At 35.7% G+C, this 21366-nt stretch overlaps 1 protein-coding gene across 1 annotated transcript in view; it reads right to left on the reverse strand.

Annotated features, from left to right (window-relative positions):
• Positions 1-17250, reverse strand: part of LOC134652756 (alkaline phosphatase-like) — a 42391-nt gene extending 25141 nt beyond the window's left edge. Inside the window, exon 1 of the mRNA XM_063507918.1 lies at positions 17098-17250. Within this exon, the coding sequence (XP_063363988.1) occupies positions 17098-17188 (91 nt within the window). The 5' untranslated portion in view covers positions 17189-17250. The remainder of the gene's footprint in view (positions 1-17097) is intronic.
• Positions 17251-21366: the final 4116 nt, after the last annotated feature.

The raw sequence follows: 21366 nt of genomic DNA on the forward strand, positions 1-21366 counted from the left end.
CCCTATTAATGACTGATTACCAGGCATCGGAGTTTTTATCGCATGGTAAGACTAATAGCAAGCTATGGAGTCGACATTTGCCATAAATGTAAACTCTTATTCATACTCATACTCATTTACATATTTCATTTATCTTAAAATGCCTTTAGAGCGGTCGGTCGTGTATATTATCTTAGTCGAATTATATATAAAAATATTTTTCTATTACATTATGAATTCATAACTTCAATTATTTTAACATACAACTACTTATACAAACTACATCGCTGCGAAAGACCTAATGTCATGTAGGTACTGACCGCTGATAAAAATGATTAGTATTTGTCATGTGTCAATCACTGGTGATTGCAAACGTAGTAGTTATTTATATCTGTAAGTGGTAAATACGTTGTGGAATATTCCATAATTAATTATTATGCCTAACCCAGAAATAGCTGCAATTTTGGCATGGATAGAGCCATACAACGATTTACAATATGACTATGAAAAATCTGCTATAGTGTGCTTGAGTTGTGAAGTACAACTCACCCAATTAAAACATACATTTATTTTAAAACATATCTGTGTCATATCATCATTAAACTCATATACGTAGTAACTATTTAGTAATCGAGAACAGATTACTAAATAGTTACTACATATTAAATAAAATTAATCATGAGTATGAGTATGAATAAGAGTTTACATTTATGGCAAATGTCGACTCCATAGCTTGCTATTAGTCTTACCATGCGATAAAAACTCCGATGCCTGCTGATTACAGTTTTTGACAGTATTTTTAACCTCCTGAGACCCAGAAGCATTTGTTTTGTTTTTGAATTGGGAACCCTTAGTTACTCAATGAACATTAAAAATATTTTTTGGAATCTTTGAGTATATAGCCTAAGGTGATGTGATACACGGGCGACCCCCTCCGGCAAAGTACATTGGTCAACTGTTCAAACACGTTATATAAAACTACTTGAAGTCGCTTCACCGCCATTTTGCATCGTTCCGTGTCGCGAGACGTTTCTCTTAAAAAATGGTGACTGGTTCAGTATTATCGTGTAAAAGGTGATCTGATAGCTCAAATTCGCAACAAGATTGCGTTTCCTATCATAAATAAGTATTTATACTAACTATTAAATGTATATTGAAGTACAATCTCCATTTAAAGAAAAAACCGTTGCGATACATAAACGACAGAAAAATGTAAACATGAATACCTACAGTGGTACGGGGACGAATCGGTCTTAAGGGATGTGACAAAGTCAAAAAAGCGACTCAACATTTGAATGATTGAATGAATCATTCATTCATTCAATCACTGCAGTTTGTTTAATATAGCTGATCAAGCAAATAATGTCAGTAAAAAAAAGGCGCGAAATTCAAATCTATATATATAAACGTGAAAGACCTGACTGACTGACTTAAATCAACGCCCAGCCCAAACCGCTGGGACTAGAAAGTCCAAATTTGGCAAGTAGGTTCCTTATAAGGTCTAGGGGTCCACTAAGAAAGGATTTTTCAAAATTAATCCCCTAAAGGGGTGAAATGGGGGTCCAAAATTTAAAAAAAACTCCTGCGCGTGCGAAGCCGCGGGCAAAAGCTAGTTTTCTATAAACCCGGAAAACCCGCGGGCTTCCACAGTTTAGCTGTGCGTGCGGGCTAAGACACAAAGACACATAAATACAGACAACCATACATACAAACAATCATTTTATTGGCTACCTAATATCTTCAATGTACAGAATTTTCACTTTTACAATTTTATAATAAATAGTATAAGACAATTCAGTTCATTCATCAAACCGATTTGACTCATTCTTCAGATGTGACCCATCACTATTATGTTCGTATGTATGCTGCATAGTTATGTGAAAACTCTGTCTGTGTGTGTGTAATTTTTGATGTGTTGAATTTTATTGTAGTGTGCGTTTGTCGCAACAGCAAAATCTGTGTCTGTTGAGTTACTTATCTTTTGGTGGTGTGCTGTAGGTGTTTACCTTGCCCCCCGCTAAAAGTGGTGAAAAAATTTGTTCGAAGAGTTTACGTTATCACATCTCCTTAGGCTATATACTCAAAGTTTGGAATATGTAAAAAAATTGTACACGGGGTCTTAGGATGCTAGACTCCAAACGGAATGAAAGGAACCATTCGGTTTCAACTTCAAATCATCAACTTCAACTGTCAATTTATTTACCGTCATTACTTTTCTGAATTTTAAGGGCTATAACCATAAAGACAATAAGCAGTACCTATCTAGGTTGACTTAATTGTCGATTCGTCATTCAATTAGTGTTGGTAAGATATCGAGTTTTTTGAGTCTACATTTGAAGAACTTTACTCGTTTTTTCGAGATTGCACTAAAAATTGTATTATTTATTTAATCGCAACTCAAAGGGACTTCGACGATGGGTCAGCGAGTTTGTAGGTTTTATCTAAACACTAGTAGCTGTATAGAAAATAAACCCATTATTTTGACATGAAGACAATGCAATGAGCCTTTTTTTTTTGCAAAAAGTGAGAATTCTCTTAAAATAACTCATTCAATCTCTACACAAGACTCGGGTCTCTAACAAGTTGAAAGGACTCAAGTTTTGAGCAATTATAAGAGTATGAAAAACTGAGTCGAGTCTTAAAACAGCTGAATCAAATAGGTACTCGAGTCTTAACCAACACGGTACTACAGTATGTATGATTAATAAATTGATCATCATATTGATATTTCGTGAGCCTTAATGCAAAGTCGTAAAGTTCACCATTGTTATACTTGTAATGCCTCCTCTACACGATGGGCCAGCGCCGGCCACTCCAAGGGACGCATTTATGCGTTAGAGGGAGCAAGTGATATTGCTATATCATTCTACCGCATGGCTGCATCCCTTGGAGTGGCCGGCGCTGGCCCATCGTGTAGAGGAGCCATAAAAAGTTGCTTTAAATTCAATAAATCAAGCAATTACTAAACATGCAATATGATAATTTTGTGTTAATTGAATTGTAATCATAATCAAGCAGAAGTCAGCTTACAAGATGCTTAGTTTGTACCATCGCCCACACTGTTAACTGACAGTTCATAAACCTTATTACAAAAGAAATAAGGTCCACCGATGGACAGCTAAGAGTGTTGCTGTTTGTACTACTTAGAAAGATTCTGGCGTCACGAATTTGAAGCGTTTTATCCACACGTTTTAGCGTAATTAATGTGACCACGATTACATAACTATTATGGAAGGACAATGAGGAAATACTTACTCTTTCGTTTAGTACAGTCACCATTAAAAGTTGCGGATCAGATTACGAGTCAAAGTATGTATTACCATTCTCTAATAGCATATCAAATAGATCTTTCTCTATGTAAACCAATTGGACTGTAACACATACTTTTGAAAGGCAATTATATAAAGAGCTCTATCTCTATTTGGAAAAGTCATTCAGGGTGACTGATACGTTTAGCGCGTTGTTTTATTTATATCCGCTATTATTGATGCTGACTATACATACATATATAAGTTAACTGTAACCATCATTTCTTATAATGATAAATATTATATAATGTAATATGCTATAGAGGATGACTTTATTAACGAAAAACAAAACGCTGAAAATTCAATAAGGCCCAAGTTAAAAGAACACGGTTAAACAACCTCAAACTGGTCTATATGAGACTGATGGATATTACTAAAACGACATAATCATTATTGAACTTGGAGCGATCACGCGATGAAGCAAAAAGAATCGTTACAAGAACACAACATCGTAAACATGAAAGACTCACGAGTAAACAAAATAATATGAATACAAAAGTTTATCGACAGCGACACGACACGTGACATCAGATATATTGTCGTTCGCCCCAGTTCCGGGCGCAATGTTCTCATTGGTCAGCTAGCGCGAGAGATTAAGCATCTCGACTCAACCAGTATATCTTGACCTCATCATCAGTGATATCTATTTGTGGTCGCAGAGCGTGCCACCGACCGATGTGTTTGAGCCATTGAGTCGTCTACGCTATGTGAGCGATTAGAAGAGCAATACTGGCTTCATGTTCCCATTGTTTCTGAAATATAGGCGAGTTTAGGCTTCAGGCCAGTTTAATATGGCCTTGAGATACGTAACTTTACGTAACCGTTAAGTAAGTAAGTAAATCATTTATTCTGCCTATAATATTAATCATATGTGTTAATCATGAGGAAGGCTAGACTATACTGCCTGTACTTACTATTATGAGGGCGGGCGGTCAGGTATTTTAGGTCTTCATCGCTGGGATGGTCGGTTGGACGTCCAACACGTTTAAAAAAATAAGTTCGGCTTTGCCAGCCATATCAGAGCTCACGCTCGTAATTAGCTAGGGTCGCCGTTGCCGATTACGGTATGGATAACTATATAAAAAATACAACCGAATTGAAACCTTGAAGTCAGCTAAAATATAATCGGGATGACAGATAATACGAAAAAGTCACGTGATCATTTTCATACATTATTTCACTTTCGATTAGCGTTTTTTAACAACTATTATCACTTGACTAGACCCCTATATTTCCAAACCACAATAGTTTTAACGAGTTAACATTTTAAATACGGTTGCATGGTTTTTTTATAATAAATACTTATATGCCACTCCGGTTTTTTTGATGTAAAATTACTATCGTAGAAAATGGATTGTTAAAAAAACCGCGTATTTTTGGGAGATTTTACATCTTTCTCGTTTAATTGGTTTTGCACGAGACCATCGGCGAGCGCTCGGTAACCACTTAGAACAACAGCTCGCTCCAAAAAAACTGACCAGGGTTCCGTGTATAAGCCACAAAAATGGAATATCTAAAGTGTTATATAAATTTGATTCGATAGCGTGACGTGACGTATGCCTTTGCGTTACTTAAGTGTCATTTTGTATGGGATTTTGAGTTTACAAAAGGTCCCGCTTGGCGCGTTGTTCAAAATTCCATACAAAAATAGAAATAATGCAACGCGAACGCACTTCATCATCCTACCGAATTAAATTTACTCTAGGGGTTCTGTGGGAATTTGGAATGTATAGCGTGAGATTGCATAAAAAATTGTAAAAAAAATACCCTTATCACTCACAATTGTATTATGTGTGATGGTAGATATAACCGTAAAGCTCAATGTGCATTACATATAATGTAGGGTCACTTGTCGAACATTGAAACAATCGTACACAGTGAAACTTAGCGATATCTCGGAAACTAGGTGTTATCAGCTAGTGCCGTCTGTCAAGCAAGGGCAGGCTCAGGGATCCCCAGCACCTCCCCAATATGCGAGCGCGCCTCGGAGAAGGAGCACGTTGCTACGAGCGTTATTGTGAATTCGTGCGACAAAAGTAATATTTTTCATTTATGTTTCGCAATTTTTTATCAAGATATAGAGTCTAGTTTGGCGTTATTTAATTTTTTGTTGTGTTCTATGTGTATTAAAGTTACTTTGGAGCTAAATATTTTTAAATTTCTTTCACTGTTTGGTGCAGTTTTTTTAATTGATTCAAAAAACACCCCCTAGTCTCACAATGAAACATTTTTATGTAGTAAACAATGAAACATGATGTTCACTGAACACCAGTATTAGTACACAATGAAACAAACTCATTATTTTTTTTAATTAATTAAAGATTATGTCCGAAATTTGTAAAACTAAAATACCATGAAAATTGATAATAATTTGTCTATCATATGACAAAATATAAGATACTTAACTTTAGAAATGGCTGAGATAGGATAGTTTATATGTTGAATGTTTCATTGATGGCAAGGTTAAGGTCACATGTCTAACATTGAAACAGTCGTGTATAAACACTATGTCGCAAGAAAGTGTATGATATCGAGCATGCAGATGCTTAAAACCCTCCCGCGTCCACCTAGTTGGCAATCATGCTCCGTGGACATAAAAGGCGCCTTTCTCGCAGCATGCCGTAAGTGCCGACCAGATTTTCGATTCACAATGAAACTTAGGTGTGCGTACAATGAAACAAGTCTTTCGCTTTTAGATATTTCAGCAATCTTATAACGATTTCATATTTCGGAAACCTTTTAAATAACAAATTTCAGCCTACCACTATATTCTCCTTTCCTTTCTCATTAATTGATTGAAAGGATTTATGTATTAATGTAACTTATTTATTACAACGTTTCAATGTTTATTAAGGATAATTCATGGTAGACTATATATATATTACATCTGTTTCACTGTAAAAATTTGAGTGTTTCATGAAAACATGCACAAGTACACAATGAAACAAAACTCATTTTTCAAAAAAAGGTTTACAATACAGAAACTGTTAAAGATAAGTAGAAACCTTGAATGCCATACGATAGCCAACTAAATTGTTAATCTTCATGCGAAATGTCACACTCGTAACTTTAAAAACACCAGAGATAGAAAGACTTGAACTTTTGGTGTTTAATTGATCAACAACTAACCCTAGGTACACTTCGATTCAATCTAATTAGAACCTTTGATAAACCAAATCAAGTAGCGTTTAGTTTCATTGCTTTCTGAAACAGGCGAAATTCATCCGAATTTACTACTTATATAGTTCGTTTTTTTAGCATTAGATATAAGGTAAACAATCTTGACGTGTCTTTTTATTAAAAAATATTGAAAAACGCTTTAAAAAAATAGTTTATATTACTTATGAAAGCAAAAGAATGTAAAAGATCGTATATGATTTATAAATCTAACATATTTGCTGTGACTTATTTTTCAATGGTGATTTTTAATAAAAAGACGTGTCAAGATCGCTTAGCTTCTTTCTAATGCTAAAAAAAACGAGCTATAGTATACCACAAGGTTTAAATTCAAAATAAAAAGATGTTGTACAGTGGGCTTTACGGGAATAAGGGTGCCTTTAATTCGATTTACAACGGAACCCTAAAAACACACTCGTGCCCTTGACCGCGCACGCACACTTTCGGGCATAACCTCACGTAACCAGAGCGTTTAGAAACTGAATGCATTTGTGACCTTGACCTCTGTTACGTGCTGTTGCGGAGTTTTTGTGTACAAACAAATGAGCTGGCTGTATTATTGAGCTGCGTCGATTTAAAGTGTTTGCGCTGAACTGTGATTGTCTGTGAACCTAATATTTGTAATTTGTATGTCGGATGTACACTAGGTATTAAACAAATAGACCACATATTTTGGCGCCCACTTTCCGAAGTGGGCTCTTAGCTCTTATTGACCGAGCGTTAGCGGAGGTCTCTGTTTTAGCTCGGGCAAAAATGCATTCGTATGTCCGGATTTTCTTTTCTACGGGTTGCAATTCTCAACCGATTCTTGTGAAAATTCAGCAGATTCGATGATGGTTTTTTTTGACAAGACAGTTTTTTGGAAATATTTCAGAATGGCGGAGTCATACATTTAGTCGGTTTTAAGCTATGCTTGCGACGTCTACAGCTCACAGAGCAACTAGTATATGCTTTATTAATAAATATGACGCACCCTCGTAAACCTTATTGCCATGCAGGACAGTCGCTTCCCGCTGTCTGTCCCTATGTATGCTTAGGTCTTTAAAACTACGCAACGGATATTGATGCGGTTTTTTTAAATAGATAGAGTAACTCAAGAGGAAGGTTTATGTATAATTTGTTAACCCGTGCGAAGCCGGGGCGGGTCGCTAGTAACCATCATTCAATTCTAACTATGCGCGTCTGTGGCCGCTTTTGCCGGTCGAAGAGTTAACCAAATTTAACTGAATAAAGGACGACTCCGGGCGGGAACTTCCGTTGCTTCGTTTTCTATGAAAAGCATCATGTGAATCATGTGATCACCTGTCATTGTCATAGAAAAGTAAGCGCCGGAAGCTAAGGCCCGGACACGGCCCGGTCTAACGTGAGTCAAACTTAACTTCTCTGACGGCTATCAATTTATGAAGCCAAATTTTGATAATTTCTCCGAAACGTTTATCATTCGCTGAGGTAGGACCTACCTGAGGGCCTACCGCGAACCACGTTTGACGTGTTACCTCCCTGTCACACTTACGTACGAATTTACAAGTGCGACAGAGAGGCAACACGTCTATTCCTTTTTCCAAAAAAATCATCTGACCCGCGTATAATATTATCATGCCGCGATCAGAAAGGGATTAGAAATAACAGATTTCCATACACTTACGTCAAAATCAATATGGATTGACAGCTATCTCAATCCCTTTCTAATCGCGATTCAGTAATACCTAATGATGATGAACAATATGATTCTTCTTCTTTGGCCAACCCTCTTCCCAGCTCATCTGGGGTCGGGTCTCCTTGTACGTTTGCGCCAGAGAGCTCTGTTCTGGGTTGTCTGCGTATCTAGGCTGTCCTGGTTCATCTATTTTTGTACTTTGGTCCACCAAGTAGCGGGGGGTCTACCTCGTCCTCTGGATCGGTTGGGTATGTTCAGGACCTTTTTGACTACATAGTCATCCTCTCGCCTGGAAATGTGTCCGAACCAGCGCAGTCGGCTTTCCTTGATTTTTTCCGCTATTGGGGCTACTTTAAACGATCCCCTCACGTGTTCGTTGCGGACCCTGTCCAGACGTGTCACACCACCTGCCCATCTAAGCATCTTCATTTCGCTCGTATGTAGTTGTTGCTCGTGTACTGCTTTAGTAGTCCAGCATTCAGCTCCGTACATTAATGCAGGTCTCACTACTGTCTTATAGAGCTTTCCCTTTGTTCTAATGGGCATTTTGGGATCACAGAGAGTTCCGGAGATTGATCTCCATTTAAGCCATGCCGTATTTATGCGGTTGTTTACATCTCTATCGATGTTGGCATCTGGTGTGATTGTAGAACCCAGGTATTTGAAGCTGTCTACTTTAGGTAATGGTGCGTCATCGAGGCATATGGTGCAACCTACATTCTCTGTACCACCGTAGTTACACTCCATGAATTCCGTCTTGGTTCTGCTGATTCGAAGACCGTGGCTTTCAATTCGTGCTACATGATGATGAACAATATGATTATGTTCTGTATGTGAGGTCTTTACCAAATTGGCAATTAAATACACCGATTCGACTTTATCTGAAATACGCTATCTCACGGATTTTATTAAGTTCCTTACTGAAATTAATACTTTTTATTTTTACACAGAGGAAGCCATTGTGCCCGCTATTAAAACGACTTAAGGATGACTCACGCTAGACCAGGTCGGGGCAGGGCCGGAGCTTCCGGCGCTTCGTTTTCTGTGGAAAGTACGACGTGGTCACCGATCAGCCGTCATAGAAAATGACGTGTCGGACGCCTTGGTCACAGGGCGGACACGCCATACATCAAAAATTATTTGCGTTTATATGTGTGCGCGGCACGTCTGTACACGCGTCATTGTGTATCTGACGGACTTCTGGCATGCTCTCAGTAGAGCGACTTACGCACACATTCATATGTCGCGGCCAGTCGCGGAGCGAGGTAATCCGAGTCGGGGCGGGGCGGTGCGTGGCCGTTCTGTATGATAATACTATTACTTATTCTGTGCCTTGGTCCGGGCCCGGCCTGCTCTAGCGTGAAGTCATCGTTTAGATATTACTTCTCATTGATTAATTGATTGGCACTAAATTACTCGTAACGTAATACAGCGCCTTGCAAACTTCATCAGTTCATGTCATTGAAAATACACAACAGGCACTCTGAAACTAGGCTGATAATGATCAGCAGCTATTGCAATTAGTTACAAGTAATTAATATTAACTTGTATCTAATTAGTAGTACTAATCAGTCAAAATCAATTATTTTTTATTTAATTACAGACCAAAGTAATTAAAGTTGAGTTTTTAAATAAGTAGGTACCTAACATTTTAACTTTGATTCTCGATGGCTTAATTTAATATTTTACGTAAGTAGGTACCTAATAGGTTTTCTGTCAAACATTTCATTTTTGATACAAGCTTTTATCGCTAACTGTACTCTTCTTTCAACAGGCAACTACAACTCATCGAGACAATTCTAACAAACCCAAATACAATTAGGTTGCGTTGTTTAATCAGTTCCTATGGCCAAATTTTCAGCTTAATCGTAAACCAGGAAGTGAGTCAAAAATAACTTGCAAGATTTGAAACTAAATAAAACCTTGTAATAGGTATACATAACTTAGATTCTCTTTGGTATGATTTAAAATCTTAGGCAAAATGGGTTGAATTGATGTTAAAAGGAGATTTATAAATTATAATAAATTGTAAATGCTAATCCTTCGGGGTAATATTTACAGAATCTGAAAGCTTTCACATCTAAGGCTTTAGAGAGCGTCCTTCATAATTAAACCATACCTAGACCACTTCCGTGAACTTTGACCTTTCATTATTTTTGAATGGAGACGGTACTTAATTAAAATTATACCGTCTAACGGTTGTATAGTGAGAGGTTCTTTGTATGATTTGATCACCGGCGTGGTATTTAATGCAGTTGTGTTAGTGGCTGGCCAAAAAATGCTGCAAATTGTGTTAAAGCATGAAAATCGGTAGGTATGATTGATCTTTAGGCCATTAGAATCAATTTGACCCGTGGCACCAAAAAATATAATAAAATACGGAACCCTAAAAAGGAGAGGAGTTATGACGTCATTTTTTTTGTATGGGATATTAAAAAAAATTGTTCCGAAACCTACTGAGTGTGGTAAGTGATGAAAAGGCTTTTTGAGCCGGTTCTAAAAATATATCACATCATTACATTTCAGTATTTTTTTATAATAAAATGGAATAAAAATAACTAACTAAGTATAGATACTTCGACAAAAATGTATCTGAAGAAACCATAGGCGGTTTAAACGCTTGTGATATACACTACTAGCTGTTGCCCGCGACTTCGTACGCGTGGATTTGTATATTGGTGGTTATAAATTCTACATTAGCTTAGAACATTATGCAGCAAAAGATAGCAGTAGGGACGGTTAATCATTTGTTAATTATTATACAACGCATGAGATTTGTCTTTCACAACCTGGCTAATACGAAGTTTCAAGCCCCTAACTGAATAAAATTGTTCTCGATATAATCTCTCTCAACCCCCAGAAGATTTTCAAGTCCAGTATTTAATAAAACCTACTACCTAACTACCTATTTACGAAGTTTTAAGTTCCTGGCTTTAAATAAAATTTGAACCCTCTACCAACACTCAACCCGTTTAGACCTTTAGGGGATGAATTTTTAAAAACGCTAAAATTACTTTTCTTGTATTTTAATATTATGCCTTTATACAACGATTCAAGTCCCGCACTCAAATAAATATTTGGATTCCATACAAATTTTCAACCCCCTTTTCACCACCTTGGGGGATGAATTATCAAAGACTCTGAAATTAGTTTTCTTTGCTCTTAATAAAATACCTTTTTACGAAGCTTCAAGTTCCTAGCTTTAAATAAAATTAAAACCTATACAAATTTTCAACCCCTTTTTAACCCTTTTAAGGGATGAATTTTTAAAAACGCTGAAATTACTTTTCTTGTGCTCTAATAATATGCCTTTATACAAAGATTTAAGTCCCGCACTTTCAAAAATATTTGATCTCCATACAAACTTTCAACCCCTTTTTCACCTTCTAGGGGGATGACTTTTTAAAAACGCTAAATAGGTTTTCTTGTTTTATAATAATATACCTTTTTACGAAGTCTCAAGTTCCTACCTTTAAATAAAATTTGAACCCTATACAAACTTTCAACCCGTTATGGACCCTTATAGGGGATGAATTTTTAAAAACGCTAAAATTACTTTTATTGTGTTCTAATAATGTGGCTTTATACAAAGGTTTAAGTCCCGCACTCTCAAAAATATTTGATCTCCATACAAATTTACAACCCATTTTTCACCTCCTCCGGGGATTAATTTTTAAAAACGCTGAAATTAGTTTTCTTGTTTTTTAATTTAATACCTTTTTGCGAAGTTTCAAGGTCCTAGCTTAAAATAAAATTTGCACCCCAAGATAAAGTTTCATCCCCTTTTTAACCCCCTTACGGGTTGAATTTCCTAAAACGTCGCAATTACTTTTTTTTTGTAATCGGCTATTATGCCTTTCTAAGAAGTTTGAAAAGCATTCATTTTTGTTTGCCTTTCAAAGCATTTGTAATGGATTCAAACTTTCAACCCCTTTTTAACCCTGTTAAGGGATGAATTTTCAAAAACGCTGAAATTACTTTTCCTGTCTTATAATAATATCCTCAATTACAAAGTTTCAAGTCCCACACTCACAAAAATATTTGATCTCCATACAAACTGTCAACCCCTTTTTCACCACCTTGGGGGATGAATTTTCGAAAACGCTGAAATTAGTTTCCTTGTTTTTTAATATAATACATTTTTACAAAGTTTCAAATTCCTAGCTTAAAATAAAACTTGTACCCCATACAATCTTTCATCGCCTTTTTAACCCACTTAGGGGTTGAATTTTTCAAAATCGCTTCTTATCTCGTGTACACTTTATAAATGCAACCTAGTGTGTAAATTTCAACTTTCTAGCTTTTGTAGTTTCGGCTCTGCGTTGATGAATCAGTCAGTCAGTCAGTCAGTCAGTCAGTCAGTCAGTCAGGACACTTGCATTTATATATATAGATAGATAATTTATTTTTTGGTTATAAATTTATGTAGCAATTTAATAAAACTATTTTGTTTATTTCAAGTGAATTACCAAATTGCTAATGGATATTAATTATTACAATTCAACATTTCATCATAATAAAACGGTTTTGTCGAGAATTAAACAATGTTGGGTTGGGAACCACTCATGAGAACTAATCTTGCGTCAAATATTACACAAAGATCATTGTTTTGGTATTCTTGACGTCGTTTTATAACCGAGGTTCGGTAAAAAACCAAAACAAGCTACTCGAGTAAAATTTGATGAAATTTCGTAAAGGAAAACATTCGCAATATTTCTCTTATTTCTATTACATACCGTAAAATGGGGTGAGTAGGGTCAAAACTGAAATTCAAACCTCGATAACATTTTATTTTTACATATGAAAACTGAATGGTGTATATAATCAACCCGTACACACGTACGTTTGTATATTTTAGTTTTTATTTTATTTTGGATAGTTCCATTTCATAACAAGGTGATTTTGGAAGATTGTTGGATCGATTTTTTTTATTATGCGTATTACTATAGCTCCATTTTAAATTGGAATACATTATTTTTGTAGCAGTAGCCTTAAAATCCCTTCTCACCCCTCTCTCAAACCTTCTCTCCCCATTCATAACCCACCTCTCCCCGCGAAACCTACTCACCCCGTTTTACGGTACCAAATATTAGTATGGAAAAATTCCATATAAAAGGGTATGTATACAAGTAAGTATGCTTGTACTTACATGTTATTTTATTGTATATGCTTAGTAAACATGATAGGTATAATTTAATTATTGCGCAATTTCAGACAAAATTATATTTAATGCCAACACATACTTAATAGATATATCGTACTAGCGACCCGGCCCGGCTTCGCACGGGTTAATAAATTATACATAAACCTTCCTCTTGAATCACTCTATCTATTTAAAAAACCGCATCGAAATCCCTTGCGTAGTTTTAAAGATCTAAGCATACATACAGACAGACAGCGGGAAGCGACTTTGTTTTATACTGTTTAGTGATGTACCAGAAAATATGACCAAATTCTTAACATTCCTAATGTTTTTTTAGTGTGGCCTGTAACACGAGCAAAAAATTCAAACATAGATTGTGCTCCTCAAACGGTGACACTTATATAAATATCTTCCATGTTTTATATTATTAACTAGTCACACAGAACACATCTTTTTCGCTATCTGGACACATAAAGCACTAGTTAATAAGGTTATATATGATTTATTTATAACGGTGACACTTTACTTCAACAACTTTTAAAAATTACGAAGTCTTTAGACTTCCTATTTTTCATACAAAATAAATATTAGCTTCAGTGTAGGTACGCCATTATCATTTTGATTGACGTTGCTTGACACGCCTCAAAATTCGCAATACATTGCGTCTTAGAATAAACTTTAAAGTGTATTAACACATTGTTATTTAAAAAAATCACTGAACAAAATGTTGGTTTGGTCAGTATGTGGAATACAGCCTTTAGTATAATTTTTAGGGTTCCGTACCCAAAGGGTAAAAACGGGACCCTATTACTAAGACTCCGCTGTCCGTCCGTCCGTCCGTCCGTCTGTCACCAGGCTGTATCTCACGAACCGTGATAGCTAGACAGTTGAAATTTTCACAGATGATGCATTTCTGTTGCCGCTATAACAACAAATACTAAAAACAGTATAAAAAAAAGATTTAAGTGGGGCTCCCATACAACAAACGTGATTTTTGACCGAAGTTAAGCAACGTCGGGCGGGGTCAGTACTTGGATGGGTGACCGTTTTTTTGCTTGTTTTGCTCTATTTTTTGTTGATGGTGCGGAACCCTCCGTGCGCGAGTCCGACTCGCACTTGGCCGGTTTTTTGCTCGTATTACAGCCACACCCGGTATACTATATACCGACTCAAATATAAATATTTCGCGCTCTAAATACTGCTACCTTAGATACGAACGAATTAACGTTTTTGCAAGGTAATCGACTAGGCTTTACGAACTCAAGATAAACTGGTTTTCGAAACTATGCAGAATTTATTGCAACATTATCAAAAGGAAGTCTTGCATTGCGTCCCAAACCAGGCGTGTCTCACTCCGCGATTTCGTCGCTTTGCTACAGGTAGCTAAAAGTACATCCGTTCCACACCAATTTTGGTGGCTAGCCATAAGCCGCGCGTGGCGCTGTCGCCACCTAGCGGCCATATCTATGCTGATCGTAACAGACGCGTTTTTTTAGACAGTGATTCTTCTGTACCTAGTACTATTATTTATTCTGTGCCCTAACTGGGACCTTCGCTGTAACGATTATGATAACCTTAATTGTAAGAAACAGTAGTACCGGGTATCACATAAATATACTTGTGATGTGCGGAATAACGCTCTCAAACTGGCAATAATGTTTAGTTTTGTGGACTCAAATGTCATGTAATAAACGATACTGTAATGGTAATATTCCTATCATAACTTGGAAAGAAGTTTTTTTTACGTTGGGGAAATGCATTAGGTACATCTGGTCTGGAACCATGATAATACATACTTATCGACCTGGAAATAGACAGCAAATTTTCAGTGTCTGGTTGTCAGTGTGGTGAAATAGGCCCAGATATACACGTGATAGCATGTTAATGATGTAATAGTTGTTTTGTCACGTCGATAACCGTGCCCATCATACGTCCGCTGGCTCGTACTGAATCTGCCCAGTAGGTATATGGCGGTACAGGTAAAATAGTAAGGATGTGTGGTCTGGTGTAGAGTAGAGGTGAACGTCCCCGCCGCCGCCGGGACCTTGTGAACTAACATCAATTCCGAGAAAGGCTAGTTGATACGTAAATCATTGAATTTGAGCAAAGCCATTTATTTATACAGCAAAACCAAAAGGAAGTAAAGTAGGTATTTATTTTACTTTATTGCAAAGTTAAAAATTTACAATTCATTATGCCAGAAATAATACTCTACTCTACTCTCAGGCCAGACAGATATTATTACAAAATACCTATGGAAAATTACACATTCACACACGCACAAAAAATAGGTAAGATCAGCTGCAGAGAAAGGGTACCCCCACATAGAAGTTTGTATGCACCTACTGAAAAATATGATTGTAACTACTCAGCGGTGCCAACCAGATGTCTAGAATACAATCATATTTTTTATTTTACGTATGTATGTACTGGATTTGTGCCTATCTTGGGTTTTTTTATTGTTTGTGTCAACCATCGTGTCAAAACCACTAAACCGATTCTGACGAGTATCGCGTCAATCGATTTATTTACTCGTAGGTTAAAATTGATAAGCTTAATTTTACCGCAATCAAAAATAAACATGGTCACATAATATCACGTAATTTTGCTTGAAGATACAAAAATCTATGTTTAAGAGATTAAATAATTGTACAAAAAACTTGTCTTCCTTAGCGTGTAGATAATGGTAAAAATGATTGTGAGTGCAATTAGGTATGATAGCTTTTAATTGTGTAAGACCCGTCAGTAGTACAATTGGTTTAATTATTGTGTTAGTAGGTTTTCAAACCGTTTTGGGTTATACGATGTGACAAAGTAGTGATTTAAGAGTCGATTGTAAAAATATATGTGACACGCTCTGACTGGCTCTACAAATAAGATCGTGTCAGATATTCTTGCGGCCTTTGAAGAGTAACATATTATTGCAGGTGACTGTACCAAACAATTTGTCGTCGTTAAATTCGTTTGCTTATTAGTTTAATCTTTTTTCGTGTCGTTAACTAGATATATTATTTAATCGCACGGCTTAAAAATAACTAAATACTAGCAGTAAAAATATTGATAGATAAATTGTTATTATTGCGAGCCTATTGTGTCCCACTGCTGGGCAAAGGCCTCCCCCCTCTTCTTCCACTCCTCCCGATTTTGAGCTGCATCTGAGCTACCGCGAAAACCGAATTTCGCAAATTGCGGGGATCTTTCTCATTTACTCCAATGCACGCGTAATTAGAGTGACAGAGAAAAATGCCCGCAATTTGCGAACTTCGATTTTCGCGGTTATAGCCCTGGCGAGTCTCTGATAGATAAATTGGATCGATCTTCGATGGTCTACACTTTAGCTGTGAATTTATATAATAAATTATTTTGCCTTCTCTTGTGGATGAATTCAACTTTCTCTGTGTTTGAAAAATAAAGTGAGCCTTTACAAGCTGTTGTGAAAATTACATTGTTAATATACCGTATAAGTTATATTCAAACTCCAACAGACCGTACCTACATGTAAGTACGTAAGTCAAACTTTATTAATTCAGGTGTTATATTGCTTACGCGTTTAGGCAATTTGTTAGTTTACTTAGTGTGTCACAAAATAAAGTGTTTTTTATTTCACGGGACTGCTTATAATTATCTAAATGAAGGGAAAGGGAAGGTAACGGTGTTTGAGTACATATATGAGTTGAGGTATGGCATAATTTGATTGATTTTGCCCTATAGTTCTCTCTTTCATATAGTAAATACTAATATTATTTGGCGCGCGCAAAAACAAAAAACAAAGGTTAAACTTACTACCAAAAAATTTAGATAGACTTAAATTATATGTAATTTTCACAACTCACCACTATTTTGTCGTACACTCCTTCCGTTTGCGAAAATAACACAAAAACATATTATGACAGTCCGTACGAAAATTCGCGCCCAAAATTCCATTTTCAAAATTTTATAATAACGTTCGTCAAAATCTATCACATTGCCTACCACTGACACTATTTACACACATAAATAAATGGAGTAGTATTTTTTTAATTTTTGTTTTACCTTTTTATATATTTTTAATAATGAAATTGTAAAAACATCGAGAGTGTAATTCTGTAGCCTACATATATTTTTTTGAATTATATTTATTTTAATTAATACATTTAAATATAACTGCTGCTAACGGTGCAAAGGTATTCATGGCACTACGGAGAGTGTTGAATTCATACCATTTAAAAGTGCATTGAGCCGCACTACGAGTTGTATGGAGCAGTCATTGTCATGTGAATTTCTAATTATGTTTAGTATTGGCTGCCCTTGACGCTATTTGATGTATAATGAATGAGTTCAAATGGCTTATGTATTACATGGACTTACTGTTTTTGTAAGAATTTTTTTTTCGTGAGTTTTACGTTTTCTAAGAAGGAATACTAGGCAAGTGCACCCCAGCAATGAATGGTACCTATATTTAGTGCTAGGTTTTAGAAAATGTACCGCAACAGTAAAAAAAACTTTACCTAAACTTTACTTAAACTTTAATCTAAGACAAATAAAATAGTTAATAATAGTTAAATTATTTATTTGCCTACTTTACAAAGAGCCTAATGGGATCAAATTTAGCATCTGAGTTTCATCCTCTCTCTCATTTAGTATTTGTATTTTCAATAACATGAGAGCCCAAAATATATCTATTTTTTTGTTACTCTTTCTTTTACACGCACAGAACTTAGTCATGTCTATAAATCAAAATATGTCTATATACATAATGTAAATGTGTGTTATTCTTGGTAAAGTAGAATAAGCAAAAATATTTATGAATTCAATAGCGACTCCAAGCCTCCACGGGGACAACGCCGTCCTCGAAACGTCGGAGGTAAATCTTAATACTTAGATACGCGATTAAGTTCCGTTGTATAATTTCATAATGTCCAAGCCTTTTAGACGTATTGCGGATACAATTAATAAGAATAATAAGATTCTTGAGACGCAAAGTAAAAATATATATCAACCTAATAGCGACTCCATGCCTCTGTCCAATTCTGCACGTCCAATATTTAATTTCATTCATATAATTCTCACAACATTGTGTCGCTGTTGGAGAGCCCTTGAGTTTGCCCTCTTTTTTAACTTGAATGTATTTGTCCTAAATCAGAATGCCTAAATTAGAATTTGGTAAAAATAAAAAAAATGAAATACCTAACTTTAATTAACTAACCGACTTAGTTCAAGTCAGACTGGGGTTACAAGAATTTTGACTCTCATGTCACAAGTTTTTTCAATATATTTTTGTTAAAATTTCTGTAATTTAAAAACAAAAGCTAGCCTATAATATCGGCGTTAATGTAATGGTTATTTGTAATGGATAATTATTTGTACCTGTCCGTCCGTCCATAAATCAAGTGCCCACGCCAATTCTTGGGATTAGTTGCTAAGCAGAACTCAGGCTCCCCTGGGGGCGTACCGCGAATACCCAAATTCGTAAATTGCGGGGATCTTACTCTTTTACTCCAATGAAGGCGTAATTAGAGTGACAGAGAAAGATGCCCGCAATTTGCGAACTTTGTTTTTCGCGGTTATAGCCCTGAGCCGTGGCGTGGCCCGTGGTAAAAAGCCGCGGCTCCCGGCTAGCCGGGACAACGCGAGAAAAATGATGAAGTGTACCGTGTATCCCTTATTAATAATATTTATGCTACGAAGTACAACTTGTTCTAATTGCATATATATCCATCTTTGATCTAAAAGGATAACAAATATCAGAGCCATCTACACATACCGAGGATACATCAATACCTTCTATGAAAAGAAACTGCATGAAGTATTCACTCAGTGTTGGTGATAACATCGAGTTCGCGGGATAAAAATGTAGATGGCGCTGATCTCAATATAATATCTTGATAATTGAAGGACCAGGGTACACGGAAAGAACATGTCTAGTATGTTTTTTTATATTAGATTTTAATCTCAAAATGTAGATTTTAAGCTCTCAATAAATTATTTGTTACGTCTTCTGTTATACCTCTGTAAATATAAATATAACTCCTTTTTTCTCACTTTAAAAACACCCACATACGAAAATTATATGGTTAATTTATCTACATCGTTCCTTTCGAACCGCAATAACTCAAAATGTTGTCAGAGTGATTAGACATGTTCTTTCCGTTTACCCTTTAATTACTCTTATTGTTTAGAAAAATAGATTAGGTAAAAAAAAACAAATGATACCTATTTTACTTGACGACGGCGACGGCAAGGTCAAAAGAAAAGGATATGTCTTTAGTAGTAAATAAAATATACATATTTGTGGCGTGTGTTCCATGATCGGCCAAACTAACAACGGAATTTTATGAAAGAGGTTGGTATCATCGATTCGTTTTGGTGGTAAGTAATAGACAATAGTAAAGTTGATAGTACCTAGCCCTAGCATGGAAGCGAACCCATATTTATATTTTATTAAAAAAGGTCGAATCAAGCCTGCAAAGGCAAAAAATAACAAAATATAGTTGGATTAGGATAAAAATTATATAATGAGCATTGGAGTAAATGCGAAAAAGGATTACTTACGTAAATCACAAATTTTACTTTACTTCTGCTACTAACACGATAATTATTTCAATGGACCTTAGGTACTTACCTTTTCTTGGATGTGTGGAACTTCAATGAAACGAAATACTGTGTTTTCATTATTTTATTTATACTGTTATTTGTACTTTACTATTGATTCTTTCTTTTTAAATACTTAGTTTTGTTAAGCTATGGAATGCACAGTCACATGGTATAAACCTATTTATAATACTTAATAACATTTTTTTTGGAATAAGGATGGTTTTCACAAGTCTATATTTTTCTACTTAAAACTATTCTTTTTCATAAATATATATAAAATTTCTATTAATATAGCGGAGGAACTATTTACAATAAAGTTAAGTTAAAGTACTAAACAGCCTGTTTTTGATCCCTCACGTTTTCTTTTTATTTTTGTTCATTATAATGCAAAAATATACCTAGGTATATGTTACCATATAAAATCGTTTTAGTAAAAACGCGTTTTTCCTAGTAAAACCTATTTTTCCAGGTTTTCACGGTCACATATATAGGTACACACATATACGCACACATCTACATTGTCTCCAAGTAGAACAAGGAATAAATTTCGAAATATAAAATAGTAAGCATAATTTCTTTAGTTTGATCTCCTTATATAAAAAAAACATAACGACAATTTTACAACTAAGTCGAAAAGATAAAAAAAACCAAGTGTTTTATTGAAGTACTCAACACTATAATATAATACACAACTGCTACGGCTTATTTACGGAGAATGGAAGCATTTGAAATGTGGTGCTGGAGGCGTATCATATGGAAGGCATTAGCTGGACAGACAGGATAACGAATGAGGAGGTGCTAAGAAGAGTGAATGAAAGGAGAGCTATCCTGAACACCATTGCAAATAGACGCGGAAAAATGATTGGACACTTAATACGACACGACCACTTCTTTAAAACTATCCTGGAGGGGCGGATAGGACGCAAGCGGGGTAAAGGAAAACCCAGACGCAGCTTTCTAGACCAAGTGAAAGAAAAAGTGGGGGTCGTGTCGTATCAGAAAGTCAAAGAGCTGGCGCAAGATAAGGAATGCTAGAAGATACTCCACCGACAAGAGAATAACTCTTAAAGTTAATGATGATGATGATGACGGCTTATTTAAGTATAATTAGTATTATGAAATAGAATACTGGTAAAATTTATAAATTATAAAGAGCTTAAAAATATCGCCGTATAAATTATTTTGTTGATTTATTTTCCTATTGTGAGGGATCATGTATTTCTAATTGTATACCTAGTTGCTGCATTTCAACATTATGCTTAGGGTACTCGATATTTGACTCAAGGTGTCCATTAAATTTTTTTTTGCAAATTTTGGTTAGTCCCATGGCCAATATGGGAGTATATGTTTAGTATGACAATCTTAACTCATTTTTGTCATTTAGCATCATGCCCCTAAAACCAGAAACAGAGAGAGAGTAATCTTATACGGGAAAATCTTAATAATGCATTGCTATGAAAACTTACACAACCTGCGAAATCAGGGAGGTACAAATGTTGCAGAATGTGACTCAATTTTAAGCTAAGGCA

Source organism: Cydia amplana, chromosome 12 (assembly GCF_948474715.1).
Source record: "Cydia amplana chromosome 12, ilCydAmpl1.1, whole genome shotgun sequence".
Lineage (NCBI taxonomy): Eukaryota > Metazoa > Arthropoda > Insecta > Lepidoptera > Tortricidae > Cydia > Cydia amplana.